General features: G+C 40.2%; 1 protein-coding gene across 1 annotated transcript in view; it reads right to left on the bottom strand.

The window, feature by feature from the left end:
- Positions 1 to 26,964, bottom strand: part of xpo4 (exportin 4) — a 64,780-nt gene that overhangs the window by 9,238 nt on the left and 28,578 nt on the right. Inside the window, exons 8-16 of the mRNA XM_040148063.1 lie at positions 19,877 to 20,034; positions 10,778 to 10,952; positions 9,175 to 9,351; positions 8,729 to 8,871; positions 8,215 to 8,360; positions 6,960 to 7,137; positions 1,753 to 1,912; positions 1,389 to 1,558; positions 230 to 404 (exon numbers count right to left, since the gene is read on the bottom strand). Coding sequence (XP_040003997.1) covers positions 230 to 404; positions 1,389 to 1,558; positions 1,753 to 1,912; positions 6,960 to 7,137; positions 8,215 to 8,360; positions 8,729 to 8,871; positions 9,175 to 9,351; positions 10,778 to 10,952; positions 19,877 to 20,034 — 1,482 coding nt within the window. The remainder of the gene's footprint in view (positions 1 to 229; positions 405 to 1,388; positions 1,559 to 1,752; positions 1,913 to 6,959; positions 7,138 to 8,214; positions 8,361 to 8,728; positions 8,872 to 9,174; positions 9,352 to 10,777; positions 10,953 to 19,876; positions 20,035 to 26,964) is intronic.

Here is a 26,964-nt window from a genome sequence, read left to right on the forward strand (position 1 = left end):
ACAGCCCAAGCTGACATCTTCAAATTGCCTTTTCGTACAGCTGAAACTTGCAATGATAAAAAAAAATGATTAAAAACTGAGAAAAGCATCATATTCTCACATTTGAAGAGCTGGAATCAGAGAGAGTTTGGCATTTTTTATTCATTATTTGTCTATTTGATTAATTGACCAATCATTTCAGCACTTATTCTTCACTGTACACCTACACACACACACACACACACGTTACCTCGGCCCAGTATTGCTGTTTGGTGTCAGAGTCCATGTGTGCGAAGCCTCCGAGGACCAGAGCCTTCATCAGAGACCTCTGCACGGAGCTGGACAGCAGGTGGAGAGGCGGACTGCGGCTGGCAAACTGCTTCGCCAGGTTCCACCAGCTCTCACACTGCACCACGATGTTCGCCCTTAACGGACAGACGGGGAGGCAGAGTGTCTGTTAAGAGCCTGTGGTTTGTTTGATGTAGTTACTCTGCAAAAACATCTGTACTTACAAACAGATGATCTTACCCAAAAGGCCTCAGAGCAGCGCTTCCAAACCTTTTTCACCATGACCACTTTTAACGGAGTAATGCCCGATTAAAGAAAATCATCACCCTAAGCTACACATTGCTGCTGTCCTGTGAAAACTCTCTTAACCCAAGTTGGCTGATTTCCATGTTTTAATTTTGACTGAAAGTAAAGATGTTTTTTCTCAAAATGTTCTGAACGCTCTCAAAAACCTTTCACAAGCTAATCCATAATTTAATAAAGTGCATTTTCATTCACCCTAAAATTATTGGTTGCATTACGGGAAAAGTAGCGTCAAGCTATTTTGGTGCTTGGCTCTTTGGAGTTGGAATATCTCGGCCTCTGAGGCATCAATTTTGACCATTCGTTTTAAATCTGTCTCTTCTGAGTCCCCCAGCTTTATCGAAGTGCAACGCTAAATCATTGGAGTACCACTTTAATACATGCTTCATTACAGTAATCATCCTGAAACCCTGTCTGTCATAAACTGCTGTCCTGTGGCTTCTCTAGCCAACCAAATGCCACTGAAGGGCCACAACTAAGGATTTACTCTCACTATCGATGAATCAGTTGATTATTTTCTCAGTTGACAGATTAATTGTTTGCTATAAAATGTCAAAGGCTAATCACAATTTTCTAGTGTCGGTGACAAAGGTGACATCTTCTAATGTCTCGTTATGTCCGACCAACAGTCCAGAACCCAAAAATATTCATTTCACAATTATAAAGGACTGATGAAACCAGAAAATATTCGCATAGTAGCTGGAACCAGAAAATTGTGGCTTTTTTTGTGTGTGAAATATTAATCACAACGAATAAATGATTATAAAAACAGTTTCATTCATCGACTAATTGTTGCGGCTCTACACCGCTGTCCTCACCTCTCCCTCTTCTCCACCAGCGTCACCAGCAGCTCCACCGTGTCGTTGGCCAACTCAGCCTCTGAGCTCCACACGGACAGGTTGTTGATCACCTTCTCCAGAAGATATCCCACAATCCACTGGGCCCCCTCTGTGTCCGCCCCAAACGCTGTGCTCAGGGGCATGCTGATCTGAGGAGAGAAAGGAGGGAAAAAAAAAAAAAAAAAGGTGAGGCAGATTGAGGAGAAACATCTGGTTTATTGCTAATGTGTGCCAAGGAAACACAGAGGTTTGCAGGCGCTGAGTGTGAAACCCCTGTGTGAGCGAGCGCCGAGGTCACGTATGGAGCCATGGGGGCCATTAGAGGGGGCAGAAGGCCTCATACCTGCTCGTAGAGCTTCTCGTCCACCAACAGGTACGTCTTGGCCCAGCGTCTAAGGAACCACACGATGTCCTTTCCCATCTGCGGGCTCAGCAGCTCTGTCAGGCTCGCTCTCGACGCCCTGGACTCCACCTCTGACGTCCGCAGCACCGCTGACAGCAACCTGAGACGGAAGAATATAACAGCGAGAGTGGTTGGATTTGAAGTCCCTGTAGTGAGTCATGTGGGCATGAATGATCTGGTGGTTTTCATTGTATTGTATCATTGACTGTAAAATGTTTGTGTTTTGGTCTGTTTTGTATTTATTTTTGTTGTTGAGTTTTGGGGTTTTTGTGCTGTAATGTATATATTTTATTTCTGAGCTTTACATATTTTAAAGGCCCAGCTAGGGCTGGGTATTGCAAATTAGCTTGGACAATATAGGCTATTTGGCCTGGGTTCATGCTATACACAGATGAGCCAAAACATTATGACCTCCCCTACCTAATACGCTGTTGGCCCTTCATGTGCCCCCAAAACATATCTGACCCACTGAGGCACGGACTCTACAACACCTCTGAAGTTTTCCTGCGGTATCCGACACCAAGACGTTAGCGTCAGCTCCTTCGAGTCCTGTAAGTTGCAAGACTGAGTCCCTGCAGACCAGACCTGTGCCAACACATCCCCCAACACCCTGAACACTGGTTCATGGTTTGTCCCTCCGACAAGCCCCGTTCTGGAGATACTCAGACCCAGTCGTCTGGTCATAATGTTACGTTTGTTTGTTACAAGATAACCAACGTTATTCGCTTCATCTGTCAGCGGTCACAATGTTTTTGACACATCATGTGTAAACATGGAATAAAAAGGGCACGAGAACAGGGGGGATGGCAGTCCGGAAGAGAGGGTCGAATAAAGGAAGAAATTCACACAGAAACAGATTAAATGATACAAACCAGGTCATGACAAGACACGGAGCTCAGCAGAGAGACAAGAACATATGCAGCATGCATCACGATGCAAAGGATGCAGAGCAGAGTTAATTTATAGTCAGTGTGGCTGCAAGGGATCGCTTCATGTAAATTCCGTTGTGTGTGAATCGTCCGATAGCAGCCCAAAACTATGCACGTGCTGACAGACGTGTGATCGCGCGTCATAATCATGTCCCTTTTTAGACTGCGTTCTTTAGGAGGCAGACTAGACCCGCCGCGGCACGTTTTACCAACACGTTCAATGCTTGACTGAAAATGAAAACTAGCAATGACAAAGCGAGCTCAGCTTTTCATGAAAGATCTTAGAAGGGTTCTTTTCAATACACTGTTTTTTTCTTGGAAAATTTTACTTATAATTTTTTAACATTTACAGGTAAAAAAAAAACAAAAAACAAAAAAAAACTTACAACTCCTAACCGGGGGGGGGGGGTTTGAATGGGAACAAGTTAAGAGCTTGCACCTGTTACAAAAGTCCTTGTGGTTGCCATTTATCAGGAGTGAGTTTTGTGCCCAAGTCTTCTTCCCACGTGTTACTGACATCTCACGTTTTGTTTTTTTCTTTTCCCCCCCACACTGCACTTCTTTCCTGCTGGGTGCCAGTTTCTGAATATCATTGCATATAGGTTGTTTGGACTCCACAGCATGTAATCACAGCCTTGGGTGAATGTGAGTGATGTCTGAATCCGAAATCCGGAGAAACCGCAGCTGGAAGCCGAAGTGCAAACGAGGAGGAGCGTCTCCAAAATGATGATGCCATGTCGGTTGTGTGGTGACACTTTGGGTTTAGTCCAGACAAAAGAGAACAAAATGAAGAATTAATCGGCGGTGCACTGTAAGAGCGAGACTCTCCTGAGTAATTAACACGAGATGGTTTCATTTATTGTTGGGGCGGGAAATGTTGACAGTTAATTGTGATATTGATTTCAAGTCACGGCCTACAACAAAATGATCAAACTTCAGTACAAAGCCATCATTCTGCTGCCCTTTGTGTGCGTGTGTGTGTGTGAAAGAGTGGGCTTCACAAAGTCAAGTCCACACACACACACACACACACACACACACACACACACACACACACACACAGTATATAAAAGGACAGAGAGACAGAGGGCTCAAAGGAGCTTATGGGTCCGCCCCCCCTTCATCGAGGACAGTGCACAGTTTCACATTGTTTGCAGAAAACAAAACCACGTTGACATTTACGGGGCCGGGGTCGGCCGCTCTCTATTAGGAAACCTGATGCCATCAGCCACTCGTCTCTGCAATCCTCTGTCATTGCTGTCATCACCTCACACACACACACACACACACGCGCACACACACACACACACACACACACACACACACACACACACACACACACACACACACACACACACACACACACACACACACACACACACACACACACACTCCCCTACATAATGAACAATCTACAAAAAACAGGCGCTCAATGACCTTCAACAGACAATATCACCGGCTGCTGTGACCGTCTATTGTCGTCACTGTGATTAACTGTACACACACACATACACACATGCCTGCAAACACGCACATAAATGATTGCCTTCAAACAAAGAAGCATCCAGTGTGACTGCCAACAGCCCTGAACCGCACAAGGTTTCTAACACCACAGCCGCATACTGTCGGGCTGCATAATTAACCGTCAAAAAACAAATCTCTGATAACAGCAACTCGAGATACGCTTTGCATCCCGAGGTCTGTTTTAATATCTGGTGTATTTTTAGAGCCGTCATTTTGTTCTGATGTTCAACAACCACACAGGGAGAAATCTATTGTGTAAGAGAACAATTTCTAATCCAACAGTAGCAGAAAGAAACCACAGTGCAATGCAGCAACAATAGAGGGTGTCATCATAAACACATTTTTCCAGCAGCGAGTGCTGGCTGAATATGAATTTTGAAAGTCAGGAATCTCAGCCCCCGGAGAAGTAATCGTTCAATAATTTTTATTGATCAACAACTCCTTCTGCCCCCCCTGCGGATACATTATCGTCATTTTGTGCTCTAGCGCTGTAGAAAATCTTGTCAAGATTTTCCAACTGTAACGGAAAAACCAGGTCCATTTTCATGCTGATGGCTGAAACTGTGTTTGGAAATGGAAATGCGGACTCTGAATTCAACCCGCAGCTCACCTGGCACCTTTCTTGTTTATCAGGTTATAATGGAAATGACGGCGGGGTGGCTTCTGGAGCACAAGGTGTTCAAAACAAGTCTTCAGACTGCTTGTTTTGTCCGACCAAGAGTAAAAAAAACCTGAAAGTTATTTAACTGACGAAAACATTACAAGTAATCCATATTGATAAAGGGAATTGATGATTTAAGGATTATCAAAACTGTCGAATACTTTTCTGTCAGATGCTTAACTGAAGTCAAGTGTCAGTTTCTTCAGAGGCTGGATCCCCATTTCTACACCAAATGCATTAACACAGGTCAAAATGGTCCGTCTCATTTTGAATCAACAGAAAATCTGTAAAAATCTACCACAATTCTAATCGTTTAAATAACATGTGAAACCATGAACATTCTCTAGCTCAGGCAGCTCAAATGAGAGGATTTACCACTCTTCTCTGTTTTTGTATGATTGTAAATTAAATATCTATGAGTTTGGGAACATTTCTCAGATAAAATACATGATCTCAGGGGGTCAAGCTTCGTCTCTGAGAAGCTGTGATGGGCATTTTCCCCTATTTTCTGTCATTTCATAAATAAACGATTGATATATTCATCATAGAAAATAACAGAGAGATTGATCAGTAACGAAAATAGTCACTATTTATGGCCCTACTTGAAGTTTTTGAGTGCCTGAATCCACTTTTATTTTCGGTCCCTGTGAGGTTAGACTGTCGTAGGACAGTCCTCCATGTGTCTCATCCTTACACGTTCTATGTGTAAGTGAGGTCTTGCAATAGCAGTGACAGTTTTCTTAAGCCGTATTGTGATCACGTGTGCGTGTGTGCGTATGCTTGGCAGCCCAATCGCCTCGGACGGTGAGAAAGTCTATTCTGGGCGAGTCTTATGGGGGTCTGGCTGGTCAAGTGAGACAAACTGCCACAACATCCGAGCGCTGCTGGACACGAGGAAGGGCCACCGCATCCATTACAACAATCTACACGATCTGACTGCAGTCTGTCTAGTCCTTGATTCAGCGGGATTGTGAAGTATCCTGCGCTGCAAACTGTTTTCCACAGATGCTTTGCTTAACATTTCTTCTGTTGCACAAGTCCAAACATGAGGCCTTCACACTTCAACCACAGTCTTATGCTGGTTTTGGAGAGGGCAGCTATTTGCGTTAGGGCAAGTGAAGCTCAAATTCCTTTTTCATCCTACCTACACATACTCTCTTATTTAGTTTGGAGATTCGAGCTGTCAGCCTTCCATCTCTCTATGCTGGATGCCAGTGAGAGTCAGGTCTAAAAAACCTTTAAGTAGTCTCACTCCTTACAAAGCCTTAAAACCCCTACAATGGATAAACACATTACTTACAAGCTCCTGAGTCCTAATGTAACCAGAAAAATCATCTAACTGCCAGAAATGCAAATTGTAGTGACAACAAACATACAAAACTTTTTTTTTTTGGCACAATGTAAAAAAAAAAAAAAAAAAAAGCATAGTCCATGCTCATAGGTCTTGAAATGACAAAAAAGTAAAAGAATGAAAGCTTTATTCTCAATTCAGTTTCAAACTTTTGAAATTTGACGTTTCTGGAGGACACTAAATGTTTGTAAACCCATTTGGTTCTGAGTGCCAAAAATATTCAATATTTAATATTCAGGTCACATCCGAAGTGACCTGGTTAGACACTCTTTCTAAACAGCTGTGACCAAGATGAGCCTCAGAGTACATTCTTAACCTTGGAAGCAAAAGTTAAAGTGACAGCAATGATCACAAAACGGTCATTTGAACATTCCATGAAAAATGGGGAACTCCATCTGCTAAGGAAGATGGTGTGATACAACTGAAGGCTCCAGAAGGGCTGCTGAGCTGACCTTGTGGTGTGATTGTTATACCAGCAGTTCTGCCAAAGAGTCTGGACTATCCGAAGACAAAACAATAGCACGCGCATCTTACAAATATGGTGACTAACTCCTTTCTTAAGTGAACCTTCTTACTGTTCGGCAGCAGCGGAAAAACAAGCAAGCTGGAACCGTAATAATTCCAAAAATAATATCAAACTTTGACAGGACAGAAACAGCCTTCAGTCTAATTTTCATCTCACCTGATGACCGAGTCTGTGCGGTTGCAGCCCGGTATGGACGAGGCCTTCTCTCCCGGTGAGCCCAGGATCTGCAGCGTCGTGTTGATGTCCACCTCCGTCGAGTGTTTGATGGAGAACTCCATCACCTCTGAGGGGATCAGCGGAGTTTCCCCCTGAGGGTCGTCTGCTAATAGATACCCTGCAGAGTGCACAGACGGATGAACAGACTTTTGTTGAGTTTAGGATTTACCAAAAATGTTTTAACAAAAAATACACACACACACACACACACAAAAAACAGAATAGATCAACATCAAAGTGGGTTTCCAGTGGAGCGGAAACTATTACTTGATCGAAAGAAAATCAATGGCGAATAGTTTTGACAATTGAACAATTGCCGCAAAGTTTCCACCTTCTTATTTGTGAATGTTTGCCTGCTTTCTCAGTCTTGTATGATAGTAAATTGAACACCTTTGGGTTTTGAACTGTGGGTCAGAAAAAAAACCCAAAAAAAAACAAAAACACCAACTTGAGCTCTGGAAAATAAAATTACGAGGGACATTGTTCCACTATTTTCACATTTTATGAATCAAACAATTAATCACTTAAAGTTAATCAATAATGAAAGTAACTATCAGTTTCAGCTCTAAAATACGAAAACATTATCGTCAACATGAACGAGTGCAACTCAATAACTTAACCTTTTCCAACGTTAGGTTTTCACATCTGTTTTCAAAACACATAATTGTCTAGTTTTCATGTTTTATTGTAGTCCACTTTTTGCCCTGAACATTAAGAAAAAAAATACACATTTCAGCTTTGAAGGCATCTCCTGTTGGCAGAGTGGCCCACCCAGCTCAAATGGTAAATTAAGGGTGAGGAAGCCGCAGTACTGCTTTGCACGATTTAATGATGCTGATTCATACAATATTTCATTAACTCAAACCCACAGAGCCGGGTGGAGTTCAGTTCTTCTGTCTTGTTCACAAATAAAATCAGTTAAATGGAATATGCTGCCCTGGAAAAGTCCTTTGCGAACACTATAAAACAGCCATGTTCTGGTATATTAGATCATCATAAGGCTTTTCAACAACTACCTTTAGTTCTGTATGTACATTTGTTTTAAACCCCGGGAAGCCTTCATTGAAAACTATTATACTTATCTGCAAGTCAAGTTAAAATGCATATATGTATATAGTGATTTTTTTTTTTTTTTTTTTTTTGAAATAAGAGAAGTGTCTATAGGTTTTCATTATATTGTATTGCCACTGCTGACCTGAGACCAGTATGAGCCAGTGGATGTCCTCGTAGAGGTCATCCAGGACTTTGCGGTCCACTGATCCGGGGTCGGATGAGGCCATGAGGTGCTGCTGTGTCCTCTGGAGTTGACCGTGCAGCCGTGTCACCCGGTCCTCCAGCAGGCTGCAGGACGACGTCAAAAGACAAAAGTCAGCATGGATACCAACAACTCCAACGGTCAAGATCAGACCAAATCCCCAGTGATGGACGCGGATTTTATAAAAAAGCTCAAATATTCTGAGATTAACTTAAACTGTAGTTATCGATTGTAGCTTTGCCACATTAATTTTTGCTGCACTTTTGAGTCAGTGAGGAAATGCCTTATGTCACAAAAACCTTTTCTGTTGTGGAAATCTGATCTGTTCCCATGTATTTTCATAGTACATCCAAAAAAAACCATTTAAAAATAACTTTATAGAAGAATTTAACAGGAGGATTTAATGGAGAGCAAGAAAGTATATGAAGTACCTGGTAAGTTGTTATACATTTACCTTGTGAGGAGGGGAATACAGTGGTCAGCAGCCACACGCCCCAGCATGCCAATGCTGGACAGCTGATCTGAGAAAAGCTCCCTGTCATCTTCCTGCAGCTCATTGATCTCTTCCTCCTCATGAGACGATATGCCATTCACTGACTGAGGGTGGGGAGGTGAGCGTGGTTCAGGGTTTTACGAATGAGAAAGAAAACGTAAGTTAACCTGGAGAAGGATCGCGATTGACCGACGCGCTACGTCGATCTGAAAACACGATTAAAATGTACACTAAAACGGCAAAATAAAGAATGTATAAATATCCTCTGTTAGGCCTGAGCAGATCCAGGATCAGACAAATCTTTGTCTTCTCTCAACTTTTTGAAACGGACTTGACTAAATACGGTGGATCATTAAAAAAAATGCAGTGGAACACAGCTGTTAAAACAGATGAAGGCAGAGTCATACCAGATTGCGTGTGCCGTCAGGAGCAGCCAAATGACACTGGATATACGAGTTGAAGACCTGGATCGCCGGCTGGACGAAGCAGCCACGAGGAAAATGCTCCTCGTCCTGGACGAGCGTTAGCCAGGACTCCAGCAGCTTGTCGTAGGCCTCCATGTAAACCATGTCGTCCTTGTCCAGCTGAGGGAAAAGAGAGCCAATGCACGTTAGCAAAACAATGTCAATGATTTTCATTATTAGACTATTCGCCTCATTCGCCTCATTGGCTGTTGGCAAGAGATTCAGTTGGACGTGCAAGAATTCCCTAGTATGAAATAAAAACCAAAAGCTAATGAAACGAATTGAGCCTAGTTCACCCAGATGGAGGGGGCCGATTGAGGTAGGGCTGCAATTAATGATTATTTTCATTATCAATAAACCTGCTGATTATTTTTCTTAATTAATAATTATGTCAATAAAATGTCAGAAAACAGTGAAAAACGCCCATTGAAATTTCCCAAAACTCAGAGCGACGCTTTCAGAGATTTCGTTGTTAGACCACGAATGCTCATGTATGACAAAGAAAAGCAACAGATCCTCACATTTGAGAAGAAGCTCGAATCAGAAAGTTTTTGGCATTTCTGCTTGAAAAATGACAAACAGTTATTCGATCATCATAAATAGTTGCTGATTAATTTTCTGTTGATCAACTGATGGATTAATCGACTAATCGTTGCAGCTCAAAAATGATCATCAAAAACCGAAGCCTACGACCAATCGATATCTGTCCATAAATGACATTACACTCTCCTTTTTCCATCATTTGTGTCGTACATGCACGTTTCACAAACAGAAAAATTCACATTGGTGAGCCATGGTCACTGCCCCAAAACAGATGTTGGACTGTGGCCTAAAATGTGACGTGGACTAGGGATTCTACATGCAGCAGATGTCGAGCACACCCACCGTAAGATCACCTCCTCTTAATTAATATACCTGTGCAATAAATGAACATAGAGTCAACAATGGCCATCTGCAGCATCTATAATCAAAGTCAGAAGCTCGTGAACAACACCAACAGCTTGGCCAGTGGTTCCCAACGTCGGGGTTGCGAAGGTAAATCTGACAGGTCACGAGGTGATTAGCAGGATAGGCATGGATAAAAAAAACATTTTTCTGCTACACAAAGTTATGCTTATTATATTAAGACTTTCCTGTAACCTTTGCTTTTTTTCTTGTGAATTAGGGGATAATTTCACTTCTTCAAGATTCAAACAAAACAAAAAAAACAACCAAAAAATCCTGCACTGCAAAATCACAAATGAAATCAAATGTCCTTTTATTTCCCTCAAATGAAATCAAATTTCAATTGTGATCAGAAAGCAAGAATGGTTAGTTGCTGCAGTTTTAAAAATGCAGCTGCAAAAAATCACAGACGCTGCAATTTTTGTGACTCCAAATGTCACAGTATTTCGAGCCAACAGTATCTCAGGGCTTGTGATCTGGTTATACAACTCCAACACCTCTGTGTTTGTGCTCCAAGATGTACCTAAATGTAACGCGATATGACCAAATGCAATGAATATGATGTGAGCCATGGGAGGCAGATCAAAGTGTTATTACTCACCACCTCTTCAAGGGCAGCACTGCGTCCAAACGAGCAGGTGAGCAACGTGAGGCAGTTGATGAAGGAGGTGAAGAGATCGCTGGGCAGCGCTGTTAAAATACTTCGAGGGAACATGGTGATCAGATTGGAGATGATATTGGAGATGCCCACTGCCTCCGAGTCCTCGATCTCAATCCTGGGAATGCAGATAATAAAATGTGATCCAAAGATAAGATCTGAAACCCTCCTGATCCTGAAATAAATGAAAAGAGCTCCAAAATACTTCATATAGTAGACTTTTAATCAATAAAATGATCACTGCTATTGGGAGAATCAGGGTGAGGGGGGGAAAAAAAAAAAAAAAAAAATATCCACCAGCCAAATGAAAACACTTTACAGTATGTACTGTGTTAATAAAACAGTGATGTGAATTTTAGAATCCATCTGCTGTAAAAATCAATTTCCTTCTCTTGGTAGAAAAGGTTAAGAAAGTTCAAACTCCCTCATTTCCATTTTCAATCCAAACCCGTGCTTTGGCCTGCGGAAGGACAGTTTCCACTCTCCCGGTGAGGCTGAGGCTAAACTGGGGTCACTTTCCAGTTTACCCGCTGGTGACTGAGGTTTGGAAACAGGCATGAAAGTTGATCCTTAACCAAAACTCGTGGGCAACTTGACCCCTGAACAGTTTTCCACAGCTGCATCTGAGGTTATTTTTACGGTATTTCTGCCTCATAGTACAGCGCACAGAGTAAGGGATGGGAAAAAGAATGGCTGCAATTGCACTTCTCATTTTAAAGAGACTTTTATCATTAGATCATATCGTGAAGCAGGAAGTGACAGATATGGACACGCTAAAAATCATACTTTTCTCATTTGTTGATGAATTTAAAAACCAGATATGAAAGTGGCTTTTAATCTGAATTCTGCACCATCTGGACAAATCTGACCGCAGCTCCTGTACAATCAATGTGAAGGGACAATGAGGAATACGGGAAGAAGTAAGGCAGCCATCTTTTTAAAACAATTAAAAGGCACAAAGTTCACATAGAGCATTTTATTAGGTGTCAAATACTGTCTAACAAGACTAAGAGTTTACAGCCTCGCTATCAGCTCTGTGACACTCTACTTGTGCAAAGCGGTGCTTTGAGCTTATTGCTCGGGACGACAATGCTAACATGCAAACACAGTACAGCTGAGGCTGATGGGAATGTCATTTTGCAGGTATCTGGTCATAAATCAAGCTGGACAAATTTAAATTTTGACCTGATGTTAGTGGTAGAGAAAACGTCAGGGGATCATCGAAAGTCAGTCTTATACTCTGGAGCCCATGGAACATTTGTGAAAAATTTGTTGCTTCATTTCAGTCTGAATCACCCTTAAGTCTGCCCAGTTAATCATATTACCCCCAACCTGCCATTAATTTCTCTGTGAAATCTCGTTCTGAGCAATTCTTCCGTATTTGAAACAACTAAGCATTCTGAACCTCTCAGAAAAGAGGCGTCAGCATATGACTGGACTGCGTTACACCACATGATAACACTATGAGCAGGCAGAGGTTCGATGTGTGACAGAGATGGAAGAGGAGCAAAATTTGGGGGAGGGGATGGGGACTGGGGGGGTGAGAACATGGAAAAGCCTTGGACTTTATCAAAGAACTTGTGGAATTTTCCAATTCAAAAACATACCTCACAAAGTGTCTCCATAGTAGCAATACAACAGAATTTCTACCCATTTTTTTTTTTTTTTTTTTTTACAATCCCTTTACCGCAAAATACATTATCCTGTAATTAAGCTATCAAGGCCAAATAAACTACCAGAAAATTGCTTTCCGAGACCAAACAAATATCTCACATCACCACACCCATCACACTGTTATAGGCAAAAGAACATTGCATAGGCAGTAACATTAATGAAAAATTGCTTCCCAAAAACGTTCTCTCATTCTCTCAAAAAGAATTCTCATTTTATCCCTAATTTTGAAGCCTGCTTTGAACTTAATGATACTGATATTTGAGAGTTCCAGTTACAAAAATTTGACACTTAAGATGCTGAACGCACTGTTTCTAAACAACTCTAAATGTATTTATCAATTCTGTACTGAAGTTTCTTGGTTTTTTTGTTTTTGTTTTTTCAGGTCAAATCAGTCAACATATACGCTGATACCAATACATCTGCGATACGCTAAAACTCGACCGATAACATCAGGCTGCTGAAATTATCAGTCAGGCTCTCATGAGCGACAGCCTCTCTACTTAGCCTGAAGCTAAACCAAACATGCTAAAGGTTCTTCTACAATGCATATACTGCAAACCTGTTCAAACGGTCACAGCGTCTGCCTCGAGGAATCTTCCACACTTCTGCTTAGTTAATAAAATCAAAGTCTAAATACGCCTGCAGGGAAACTCTCTCTCAACCCCCTCAACAAAAGCCAACGCCAACTCTGAAGTTTTCTGTGTATTTTCGTCTTTTTTGAGTTGCCTTTACTGCACCAAAGTAACAAAAGTCTTAATCTTGAATTTGTATTTGAAGTGACACACCTCTCCACAGTCAGTCCCAGTTAGAGGGGAACATTGTGCGTGAGGCCTAGCTAACCCCTATCAGATGGAGTTAAATTGCGAACAGAACTGTTCAATCACTGTAGATCGGCCATCCCTCTCCGCATGGTTTTCCGATGAGGCAATTGGAAAAAAGCTCCAAGAATAGGTGATTACAGACAGAGCAGGAGACGAGGGAAGAGAGAGGGAGTGAGTGAGAGTCCGTGAGAAGGGGAGAAAGAGAGAGAGAGAGAGAGAGACCCCTACTCACTGAATCACGTGATCCAACAGCGAGCTGGTGTGCACACTTAAATATGTGTATGTCTGAGTTATTTATATATGAGAGCGTGGCCCCTTAATTCAGATCAGAACCACACTGACTACAGACACACCCACAAATGAACATAAAATACTTCTACTGTACTTATTGGCCCTAGATAATCATCTCTCTCTCTCTCTCTCTCTCTAGGTCTCTAATATTCACACAGAGCTTTCCCATAAACACCACTATTTCCAATAGAAAGCTCTATTAGGGTATCATTGTTTTCTATACCACTTTTATTGACAGTTACAAAATGCTTATGCATTGACTACAGAACAAGAAACTCTGTACTCTTTTGGTACAAATGTGTCTGTAGCATCAAGTATCTGGAACTTTCAATTGCCCCCAGTAATAATTGTTTTGGTAGAAACTCAAGAATCATATGATTTGAAAAAATTCAAACGAAACCTAGCTCTAATTTAAAAAAAAAAAACATTAAACATTCACAATAAATTCAATGTATGAGAGCCAGTTAAAGAGTTGCTTTGAGGAGGACAAAGAGGTTCTAGAGTAGTTTAAATGTTGGTTTATTTAAAGGTTTATGGGCCATGGTGGCAAATTAGGTAAAAAAAAAAAAAAAAAAAAAAAAAAAAGCAGGTTAGGGGCAATCCATTTTATCCTCATAAAGGCGGAAAAAACGATGAGACTTCTAACATGTAATTGTTGAGGTAATCTGGCTGCCAGCGTCTTTAGGACTGAAAGGGATATATAGGTGAGTGTCATCAGCCTAAATTTTGCTGCTGTGGGCCTATAATTCCCATGAACCTTGTAGGTGATTTATCAGGAGAGCAAAAGGAGTTGATGTGAGACACTTAATCTGTTGAAGGTTTGTGAAGATATGAAATCAAAAGCGGCTCAAAGTTGAAGAAAAAATATATATATATATATATATGTGTGCAAGGTTAAAATCCAAGGTTGAACCAGCCTGGAGGTTAGCGTGCTGAGAGTAAAGACGCACCTGATGTTTTCAAAGAATTTGACGTGTAGATTTTCAGCTTATAGTCAAGAGTTTGACAAAAACTGTGCATTACCCGTTTAGGAATTACAGCCATTTTTACACATAGTCCCTCGTTTTCAGAGACTCAAAAATAATTGGACAAACCAACATAATTATAAATTTAAGGAGTCATTTTAACACTCGGATGAAAATCCTTTGCAGTCAATGACTGGCTGAAGTCTGGAACCCATGACTTCACCAAGTGCTGAGTTTCCTCCCTTGGGGTGCTTTGCCAGGCCTTTACTGCAGCCGCCTTCAGCTGCTGCCTGTTTGTGGGTCTTTCTGCTCTCAGTTTTGTCTTGTTCTGTCTTCAGTATGTGAAAAGCATGCTCAGGTGGGTTGAGGTCAGGTGAAGAGTACTCCAATACTTTGCCTTGAGAAGTTCCTGGGCTGCTTTCTCAGTATGCTTTGGGTCATTATCCATCTGTACTGTGAGGCAACATCATGTCAGTTTTGCAGCATTTGGCTGAATCTGAGCAGATTGTAAAGACCTGTGCAATTCAGAACTCATCCTGCTACTTCTGTCAACAATCAAAATCATCAATAAACACCGGTGACCCAGTTCCATTGGCAGCCATAACACTGCCTCCACCATGTTTGACAGATGATGTGGTATGGTTTGGATCATGAGCCGTTCCTTTCTTTCTCCATACTCTTCTCTTCCCATCAATCTGTTACAAGTTCATCTTGGTTTCATCTGTCCAAAGAATCCTGTTCCACAACTGGGCAGGCTTTTTTAGATTTCATTTGCATCGACAGCTCTTTGGACCACCGTGAACAGTTAATGAAAATTCAACATTTGGAATTGACTCCGGACCTTTCATGTGCTTAATATTTTATGAAATAACGACATTACAGGCCACACCTGGCCATGCAACTGATCAATTGTCAAATTTCTTTTGAGTCTCTGAAAATTAGGGACAATGTATAAAAATGGCTGTAATTCCTAAATGGTTTATGTGGTATTTTTGTTAAACACCTTGAATTAAAGCTGAAAGTCTTCACGTCAATCACATGGCTTCGTTTCAAATCCATCATGGTGGTATACAGAGGAAAAGTTACAAAAATTGTGTCGCCGTCCACATATTTATGGCCCTAACTGTACGGTTCAGTCAAGTTCTCATAAAATCTGCATTAAAAATCGCTCAATTGAGAATTAAAGTGAACCAAAACATTTGAGAGAAAGCACCAGACAATTATTGGTGCAGTATGACATAGTAACTCCTGTACAAGGTGACATGCCCCCAAGTTTGTTTTATTTCTCAGCAGGGTGTTAGATCACAGATTCTTGTGTAGTAGAGACTAGAGCTGAAACAATCAGCCGACTAGTCCATCAATCAATCAATAAATCAATCAATTTATCTTTATATCATTTTATCTAACTAAAACTCTGAATATTCTTTGGTTACATCTACTTCATTGTGTGGCTCTGCTATCTCTCTCTGTTTTATATCACAATAAACTGAGTGTCTCTGGGCTTTGGACTGCTGGTCGAACAAAACAAGACTTTGAAGACGTCACCTTGGGCTTTAAGAAAGCGTGACTTACTGACATTACTTACTGACATTTTTCTGACATAAATGATTAATCAGGTAAATAATCCATGAGTGAAAAAATAAAGACAGGAACAACTGGGGGGAAATGCTTCGTTCTACTGCACTTAGGCGTTGCTTTTCCCTTCTTCATATTTTTTAAGCAGTTATAGGAATCAAACTGGCGCCTCAGTCTAAAATACGTCCTCTTTCTTAACCTTTCTTAACTACGTAACTGCAGCCTCACCCTGCTACTAAAAAAAGAGCAGTAATCTCTTTTAATGCATCTTCCAGAACCCCAAAGCACACTCTGACTCCCTGCACCACACAATGCAGGAACAATCAATAGCCTCCAAACAGCTGCCTGTGAGACCGGCTAACGCAACTCCTAATATTTCTCAGGACAAGATCATAAGCTCTATCACTTCACATGCCCTCTGCTAACAAGGCGACGACAGAGGAATCGCAGACTGAGGGGACCCTGTGGCTTCTTTAACGTCAAACACCTGCCCACACCAATCCAAACGTAATGCCAGTAAAACAGTGTCAGTTATGAATCCCCTTGAGAGAAACTTATGTAAACTGATCAATAAATTCGACTGACCGTATTTGGAGTCACGGGGGGGGGGGGGCCCTATGTGTTCTGTGTGGCCTCATTTATTCTAAAGGTAAAAAATACAGTCTGTAGGTCACTTTGGTAACGACTCCTCTGAAGCAGGCCAGTTGAGTCAAAATAGAGTGTTAGATTTATTTCTGATGGACAAAGGCTTACGTGTGATTGGAAGCTCTGATTACCGTCTCTTGACTCATAGGTCCAAAATGACACCTCTGCAGAATGTGACGGGGAACAGCTATGGTAGAAAGGCTGAAAAAATATGAAGGAAAAATTGGCTTTGAGCTGAGCTTAAGGGATGAAAACCCTTTATTGCCTTTGCTCTAACACCCATGTTCAGTACCGCTTAGTAAAGGGATTTTCAGCAAAATCAATTGAGCTGAACAACGGAGTACACACAATTTATTCTAGTGGAAATATATTGGCATTTTGATGCATCTGCTGTTTTAAGAGTAATGAAGACACAGCAATGCTGAAATAAGGGCAGGAGCTAACTTTTTTTGTTGTTGTTTTTTTTGTTTTTCGTCTACAGGCCAAAATTCACCAGCCGGTTTCACAATATCACCAGCTAAAAATACAGTTAGATTAGAGCCTCGAATCCTCACCTGAGGCTGAACACACATTAACGAAAGCTCTGATGCAAGTTCCCTTCTGCCCAGGTCTCAGCCTCTATATTCGTATGTTGGGGTATTTTCCCCCTTTATTAGAATATCTGGAAAAAAATATTATTAAAAATGATGGCTTACTCTGGCAATAAGAAAAGTCTTGCTTGTCTTTTATTGTGACGCACTTTGTGACGTCTGATCTAGAAAAGGTGCCATATAAATAAAGTCTAGTTTGCTACTTACTTACATTTGTGTGTATTTTTTTCATTTTACATTTTATATCTTTATTTTTAACACCTCTGTAAAAACACTTTGGTCAACATTTTTTTGAATATGCTCTATAAATAACTGTTTTACCATATCACTTAACTGATACTAAGTGTATAATACGGATTTATAGTATACAGTATGCAATTTTATACTGTGATTTCAATATGTATCACAATATAGTCAATATTCTGGAAAATCGATTGAGAAATAATAAATAGAAAAAGACAGATGAGAATGTCTACTGCAGCAAATCTTCATCCCACTGATGCAAAAATCATTAAAGAAATATCCAATATTGACACAAAGGAGTCATTCTTATTGATTTGCAAATTCGCTTACAATAGTCTAACCAGAGATGGCTAGCATGATATAAAAAGGTACAGGAAAATCTGTGAAAGCAGACGTATCTTTAAGAATTCACATTTACCAGATGACATCTACTCCACTAAATGACGGGTTATTTGAAGAGAAAATATAGTTTTAAAATTGTAGTGAGAGTTATTCTGAAAGGGTTTCAATTAGATTCAGGTTCATTAAATTCTGCAGAGCCTCCAGGTGGAATTGGGAAACAGTCCACATCAGTTTCATCATCAGGGTCAGGCTGCTCTATATTAGATTAGAGGAGAACTACTAAACAATTGTAGAACTGTTACACTTAAAACAACCACACTCAGTATTTACCAGTGTATGAGTGATTGAGCTGGTGTTATTTTTTTTTCCCTCTCTGGTTGAAAAAAAATGCCTGTGTGAGAAGAATAAAATGCATAATTTTATCCACTTTCACATAAACTTTGGTTTTAGAGGCAACTGGGAAACATAAGTCCCTGGCTAATTCCATTTGTTACCAAACTGGAAGACAAACTCTTCCCACCCCAGCCAGTTTCCAATAGAATGTGCAGATGCTAGAATCAGAGGAGATTAAAAACAGACTCAACAAGCAATTACTTCCTGTAAATAAAGCAGAAATGGCACAGTATGAGTCACAGTCCTGCTGATGTTGGCCCCCATCACTTGTTGAGTCTTCGAATTTAAGAAACATGAAATCCTTGAGATAACCGGAGGAAGATAAGACACCTACTGAGACTGTAGCCAAGGATAAGGTAACATTAACTTACTGCTCATTGATCCTGCTTTTTGGATGAAATGAAAAATTGAGGTTTAAAAAAAACAACAAAAAAAAAAAAACAAACATTAAAGAGTTGCAGCGTTATTACACAATCCATGTCTGAGCTGTCTCAAAGATTTAAGACGATTGTTTGTTTTTTTTGACTAATCTGCTCCTACAACTCCGTCAGTGTGATTGCTATAGATTTAAGGAGGGAAATCAAAGAAGGAAAATGGCTTTTACAGACATTAACCTCATTAAAAGAGCCAAAATATTTTCTAAGTTGAGTCAAAGTTAGTTACTTTGCATTCACATGATTTTTAAATCGCCGGAACTTTTTTTTTTAAAACATTTTTTCCATCACATCTCTGCACGTTAAGAATCATTTAGAAAAGGGAAAGCTAATTTAGTGTAGTACAGTTGGTTTCTAATAGACCCTGAATCCCTTGGGGAGCCACTTTCAAATGGCAAGTCTGAATTAGTTCCATCTGTTGTTTCTGAAGCCTAGCCTGTCAGTGTAGTGGAAATGACTTGAAGGTCGTGCAGTATCAACTGGAAAAATTCTACTGCTTTGAAAAAAAAAAAAAAAAAAAAAATGTAAGATGCTCTACTAAGGGGATTTACATGTGAAATCGAACAGGTCCCTGCTGTAAGCATTCGTTTCCTTTATTTGGTTGTTTCTGCAAAAAATGACTGAGAACAGGGTTAATGAATGTCGAAGAACAGAGACTAAATATGTGGTCAAATTCCTTCAACCCCTCAGCACAGTAGAGTCTCAGCGGTTCAGGTTTGATAGTTCATTACCCGAGTTTCTATTAGTGTCGGTGTTGTTCTGGTCTGGTAATTGGTTATATTTTTTGTTACACAAAACAGTAAATTTTTTTAACCAGCAAATATCTTCAATCCCCACCAAACAAACTTCTTAAAGATCCAAAAAAAGGGATTTGGTTACGGAATTGGATTCAGATTTGATAAAATGCTATCGAACCCCTTCCCTATACACAACTTGTAAAACATTTTTTCCAACAAGTTTATGCTACTATTCCAGCTCTAGTAACTACCCCAAGGCCAGCACTTGAACTACTATTAATAGTGTTACTAGGATGAATACTGTTAGATTTTTCCAGCACAGTGACACCTACCCGTTGATCATGCTCAGCAGGCCCTCCACCAGGTGAGCCAGGTAGGAGACCTGGGCGCTCTCGTCGGGGAAGATGGGCCCATGCATGGAGGCCAGCTGGGCCAGGCACTGCAGCGAGTCCTGGGCCATGTCCGAGTCCTCCCGAATCTTCCTATGTACCTGAAAATGAGAGGGGAAGAAATTTCAGGCGTTTCATTTCGTAAACACCAAAACAAAAAGAACACAAAGTGTGAAAGAGGACTCTTATCAAGTAAAGGGTACATTTTCTGGATCCTCAAGTCCACCATGAACGGATATCTGAATTTTAGTGGAAATAAGCGCACTGGAAAACAGACAGACTAAAAATATGTGGAAAACTCCTGCTCTGTGTCACATTTAACTAATGACTGAAAAAGCACAGATCGTTTCAGTCTTGTCTTCTTGCCCACCTGCAACATAAAGAGACAACGAGGATGGAAAAAGAAAAAAAAAACGGAGCTTTCTTCAGCTCTCCCCATTTCTTTGTTTAACGAGGAGGGAAAGCTACATTGAGCTTGAGTGAGTGTCTCAAACCTTTCATGTACCCGCATGACTGCAAGGCATCTAGATGACATTATCACCCAGAGAGACTTAAATAAAAGTCAACTGCAGAAGCTTTAAACTCCTGAAATGCTAATGCAAAAAAAAAAAAAAAAAAAAAAAAAATTCTGCTGTGAAAATACTTACATCAGCTGAAAGGAAATTATAGGGCTGAGGTTAAACAGAGGATTTGTTTATAGATTACAGGAGAATAAGCACAAACATCCACTGGGATGCTTTTTTTGAAAATGGTGACAGCCTTGGCGTATATGGTCTGACAAAACATCTATGATAGCTCCACAGGGAGGTCAGAGGTCAGGCTTAGCCAACCTATTCAGCACGTGAGGTTGTTTAAACCTGTCTCCTTGGATCCCCGGGTCTATTTTTCAGTGTACCAATATATCAAACTCTGCTTCACGTAGCATTTTCAAAAATCAACATCAGTGTTGAATCGGCCTTATGGTGTCAAAGACTCAATTTATATTTTGAATTTTTAAGGACGTGCAGATTACCGATTCTGAATTTGAATTCAGTGATAGGGATATAATTTTGTGTTTATGTCTAAACTTTGGACAAATCCATTTGTATCGACTTGCTTAAAATCCAGGTGCAGATTCACCTCAAATAACATGGCATACGACATTACATTATTGTACGTTATGGAGACATTAACGGCCATGCAGATCATGGAAATTATCCTTCATCATTTAAGTTTTGTCGTACCGATGGTGATCGACTGTAGTTACCACCAATAATACTTTCCTTATCATAAGCGACCAACCTGGGCTCTTTGCTTCTAATACCTGCATTAAAAAAAAAAAAAAAAAAACCCCTGCAGGGCTCACACCACATTAAATATAAGACGTATCAAGACCTTTTTAATACCACATAGCCTGCAATTTAATAGAGTTTTCACAGTCATACCAGTCAAAGAATGACGGTACCGGTAGGGACAATACGGCCTGCAGTTACATATTTAAGAGTATGAGTTTACTTACTTTATTGTCAATATTATATAACAATAATTAAAAATAATAGTGACAGTGTTTGCCGACGGTTTTGCCTGAAACTCAACAAAAAATAATTTAACATCCTCCTGTATGCACCAGAGTTACTTTTAGTTTATAGAAGTATAAAATCTCCCGACTGCCCACAACGGCGTACAAAAACAGCTAGAACCAGCGTTACTGTCTCTGGCGAGTAGGAAAAGTATTCAAGAGCTTTGTAAAACAAATTAAAGACTTTTTATTAGCTTCTAAGGCCTTTATTTGAGGGAACTGCATTCTCTGCTAAAGACCTCAAGACATGCAGATACCCTGACACGAGCAGGGATTTGTCTCCTGCCTGTTCATGTGACATTTCTCAAAAGAGAAAAGTGATCTGGATCACCTACATACAGTGTGGGAAGGACGTCTAATCTATCATTTTGATTTTGCCCAGATACTTCTGTGATATACTTTTATTCTTTCTGTCAGTGACAATCTAAATTAAACTGTACTGCAGAGAATATCACTTTGAAACAGAAAAGTTGTAGGCCAAGAATGAAAAGGTGAACCTGCTCCATCCTCCTGTCACCACATTCAAAAAACATATTAGCTGACACCCAGCTGGATTAATACTCACGGGTGTAACCCACCACACAGTAAGCTGAGGCGTAGCAAAATGGCGAAATGATTTTCAACACGTCTGTCTTCAGACAATGTGACCCTGGTCTCAAACAAACAATCACTGAGCTCGTCCGAGCCCACAGACCACCTCAATCGAACCCAGAGAGCAAAGATCCGGCTCCTTGTGGACAAGATCTGTTGGACTCAGTCTCATCTCAGTCAAGAGCTGCTGTTCAGTTGCGGGATTTGGGGGTTTGTCCGTGCTGAATTGTCACACTCCGACAAGAGAAGAGGCATTGTTGCTTCCAATTGTGCACACAGACAGACAGACACACACACAGCGTAAGGTAGCAGCAGTAAAAGCACTGCGAGTCATCACAGCCTCTCAGCAACATGTGTTTCCACTGACGGTACTATGTGGACGCCTTGAGCCCCACTGCCTTCCCCCTGTGAGCTGCAGCTCTCTTCTCAGCCAGTCCCCAAGCTCTTTTCCTCTTTCTTCCTCTTCTCCCGTCACTTGAATTGTCATCCTCTTAAATCCAGAGTGATTGCTTCTTCACCAGCTCCATGCACTATGCCAGCGCACAGCCCCATCGCTGAAGCAATCAAACTTTCAACCTCCCTCTCCCTGTCGCCTCTTCCTCCTCCTCCTCTCAAATCTTCTCACTTCCTCCCCCCAAATTCTTTCTCGTAGCCCTTCTCCTCCTCCCTCTCCTCCTCTCTTCTCTCTCTGCTCTCCAGCTGAGGTGCCTCGCTGGTCATAAGCCACACTGCTGGGAAGAGATCTCAGATGCTAACGTAGCGTAGCCACCATAGTCTTTGCTGCTGCTGCTGCCCTCTTCCAGAGCGTGAAGTCATCCTCTGGAACAGCTCAGCGAGAAGACGGGGGAGGAAGAAGGGAGGGGTGGGGGGTGGGGGATGGGGGGCAACGAGCGAGTGAGCAAGAGAAAAAGAGAGGGAGGGGTGGGAGAGGTAGCGCAAGGCCAAAGGATTGAACAGCGTGAGCTCTGAAAAAGCAGCTGCACCAGCGAATGATCTGTGCGATGCCAGTAATGTCAGTCGCCTTGAGTCTGACTATAGTTAGAGATACACAGCGGGTGTGTGTGTGTGTGTGTGTGTGTGTGTGTGTGTGTGTGTGTGTGTGTGTGTGTGTGTGTGAGAGACAGTCAGTATGTGGGGAGTGGGATGGATGGAAGGAGAGAGAACAAGATACAACAATATGAAACATGCTGAGAATGCAGATCAGATGACAGTAGATTTTGCACACTGATTAATCAATGGATTTGGTATCAGTGAAGCATTAGTCGCTGTTCTTTACGCCACTGTCAAAGTTGCTAATTCGGTTTTTATTTTGTTTGCTTTGGCAGTGGACTTTACTTCATACTAATAAAGTACCAGTAGACCAAGAGTGTGGAAAATAAAACTGAGTAGGGCTAGGTGTTTTTTGAAATATTTTGATAAACTTGCCGACTACTGAGTTTCAGTGTCAATAGAATATCAATGCTGATTGACTGAGATATTATGTATGTGTATATATACATATACACATACACACACATACACACATATATATACACATACATACACATACACACATATATATATATATATATATACACATACACACATATATATATATACATATGTGTGTATGTGTATATATATATATATATATGTATGTGTATATATATATATATACACACATACACACATATATATACACATACACACATACACATATATATATATACACATACATATACGTATATATGTGTGTATATATGTATATATATATATATACACACACAATCACACACACATACACACATACATATATACACATATATGTGTGTGTGTGTATATATATATATACACACACACACACACACACACACACGTGTATACATACACACACACACACACACACATATATTATGTGTGTATATCGCTATATATATATATATATCTCTCTCTATATCTATATATATCTATATATATATAGAGATATCTCTAGCTCTCTATCTATATCTATATCTCTATAGATATAGATATATCTATATCTATCTATATCTATATTATATATATATATATATGTGTGTATGTTTGAGGAATATAAACATGTTTTGCTACAAAAACTTTTTTTTTTCCATTTAATAAAAAGCATTCTGTGTGCGTGTTCAAATGTTGTCTAAAAACAAGTAGCCACACAAGAACGTAGCCTAAATTAAATTTTTCTAACTTGGCAAAATTACAAGAGAGAGAAAACCTCAAAGATCAAAGAACAAGCAAAGATGACTTAAAAACTTATAATAGGTTGCAAGCAGTAATTATTTTCATTATCGATTAATCTGCCAATTCTTTTCTCGATTAATCCACTAATTGTTTATTCTATTAAATGTCATAAAATATGAAACAGCCTCATCACAATTTACCAGAGACTGATGTCTTCAAATTGCTTGTTTTTTCTTACCAAGATTCCAGTTCATATTATATATGACAAAGAAAAGGATCAAATCTTCATATTTGAGAAGCTGGAACCATCAAATTCTTTGTCACTTGCTTGAGAAATAACTGAAAAGATTTATCGATTCTAAAAATAGTTGCAGATGAATTTTCTTTCGCTCGACGCACTGATTAATCTATCTAACTAATCTAATTGTTGCAGCTCTAATTCAGTGCAAACTTCAGGTACTAAACAGTGTTTATACCCTGTAGACTAGCCAAGTCCCAAGGCTAACAAATCTCCCTTTTTTCTAAGCAGAAACAATCATCGTTGTCAGCATATTATATCAAAGGGTATCTTATGAACACATATTTCTCAAGTACTTTTCTAAAACATCACTGTGCTCTCTGCAAGTCTGTGTGCGCACAGTTAAGGATTGTTTGTTAGAGGAAGACACACGACTATACTACTCCACTCTATGATTACGAGTGGATTGTATGTTTTTGCAGTTCAACGAAACCAAAGTAGTGTTTCCTCTCTTGTGAAACAATCTGGCTGACTGATCAACTTTAATATCATCGTTCATGACAGATATGCTTTGCTGATGATGTCTTATCAAAAAAAACAAAAACAAAAAAACTGATCAACTGATTCTCTGAGTTTGTTTATTTATAACTTCAGTTACTTAGAAATGTTGAAATCTAAACCTAAAGACATTTGATAAGGGATTTGAAAAAAGCCGATCCGATGGTGGATTTAGATTCAATAAAATTCTATCATACTACCGTACTGCAGACACATTTTGGTTGGTGCCAAAGAAGTTTTGCGGTTCAATACCAGGCCCTATTAAGGAGAGAGAATATAACCGAGGAGAAAAGACAAAGGGCAATAGGTAATGATGGCGAGAAAATGGAGGAGAACGATAGGTAGACAATGAGGCAAAGGAAAGAGTGGAGAAAAAAAGAGAATGGAGGAGGAGATGAGAGCGAGCCAGAGGGAGGGATGGAAAGAGAGAGGAGGGGAGTGGGAGACAGAGAAAGGCAGGGAGAATGAGGAATGATATTTATAGAAGGAGACAAAGCCTGGTGTCTGTTACCTCGGGGGGCTCAGAGGCTCATCTTTCTGTTTTTTCAAATCAAGCCTGTGCTTCCAACTTATTGTCTTTCGCTCGCTCTTTTCCACCATCACTCTCTCTCCCTGCCTTTCTGCCTCTCAGATTGGGTTACTGTCTGCCTGCAGGCCTCTGCTGCAGCCTCATCAGTCCCCGTGCTCCGCACTGATTGTGTTTACTTGGTAAACACGAAACGCTTTGGCGTATGTGCGCTTGTACTTCTATCTTTGTGAGGACTAGGTGTGGGCTTCTATCCCAGTGTATTTAATTTTATATCACAACAGCTATATATATCATAATAGAGTACATTTTCTGGAAATTCAATCGTGAAACCATTCATACATAAATTTACCACAATGGAGTGCTTGTTTTTTTTCTATTCTAGTGAATCAAATATTGAAAATTAAAGTGTATCACATTTATGCATCAATATTGCCCTTAAGTGTTGGTACTTTTCCAACATACAAATCTAGAAAAATCTCTCAAATTTGACAAATTCCTATCATCTCACAGTATATAATATCCTGTCTCGCCAACTTGGCGAGGACCGATCTGAGTTTTTGAGACCTTGAGAGTGAAGACATCTGTGGAAAGCAAGGACATTTTGGCCAGTTATTTCTTCTTCAAACTGTCTTCGAAAGACAGGAGCAAGGGGTTAACAGGAATCCAGCTGTAGATACCTACGGCACATGTTTTATTACAGCTTAACCCCTTGGATCCGCGACTATAAATTCAGGATTGAATTTACATACAGCATGTATTTTTGAGGGGTAAGGTTAATATTTTTGTTATCGATTAATCTGCCAATTATTTTCTTGATTCATTGTTTGGTTGCTAAAACGTTAGAAAACGGTGAAAATGGTCATCATGTGACCAGCAGCCTTAAACTCGATTATATTCAATTTTTAACGATGTAAAATTAAGAAAAGAAACAATTTTTCACATTTCACATTGTGCAGTTATCAAGTGTTTGGCTTTTTTGCTTGAAAAATGACTTAAACAATTAGTTCATCAAAATAGTTAGATCATCAAAATAGTTGCCAATTAATTTTCATTCAATCAACTGATCAATTACCTGACTAATCATTGCAGCTCTAATGTCAATGAAGGTCTCGATAAGTATAGCAGGACAAACATTTTTAAGTGTGTGTGTGTGTGTGTGTGTGTGTGTGTGTGCACGTAAGGGTGTTTATACTTAAGGGTGAGCCAGTGGATGTGTATTTCTGTTACATACAGAGTGTGTGAATAAGTGTATAGCACCTGCCCTGTGTGGTGGTGTGTGTATACAAGTGATTGCAGTGTTACTGTAGTGTGTATGTGTACATGTCCATTTGATGCGATGAAATAAACCAGATGCATCTGACAATATT

This window comes from Xiphias gladius, chromosome 16 (genome assembly GCF_016859285.1).
Source record: "Xiphias gladius isolate SHS-SW01 ecotype Sanya breed wild chromosome 16, ASM1685928v1, whole genome shotgun sequence".
Taxonomy (NCBI): Eukaryota; Metazoa; Chordata; class Actinopteri; order Istiophoriformes; family Xiphiidae; genus Xiphias; species Xiphias gladius.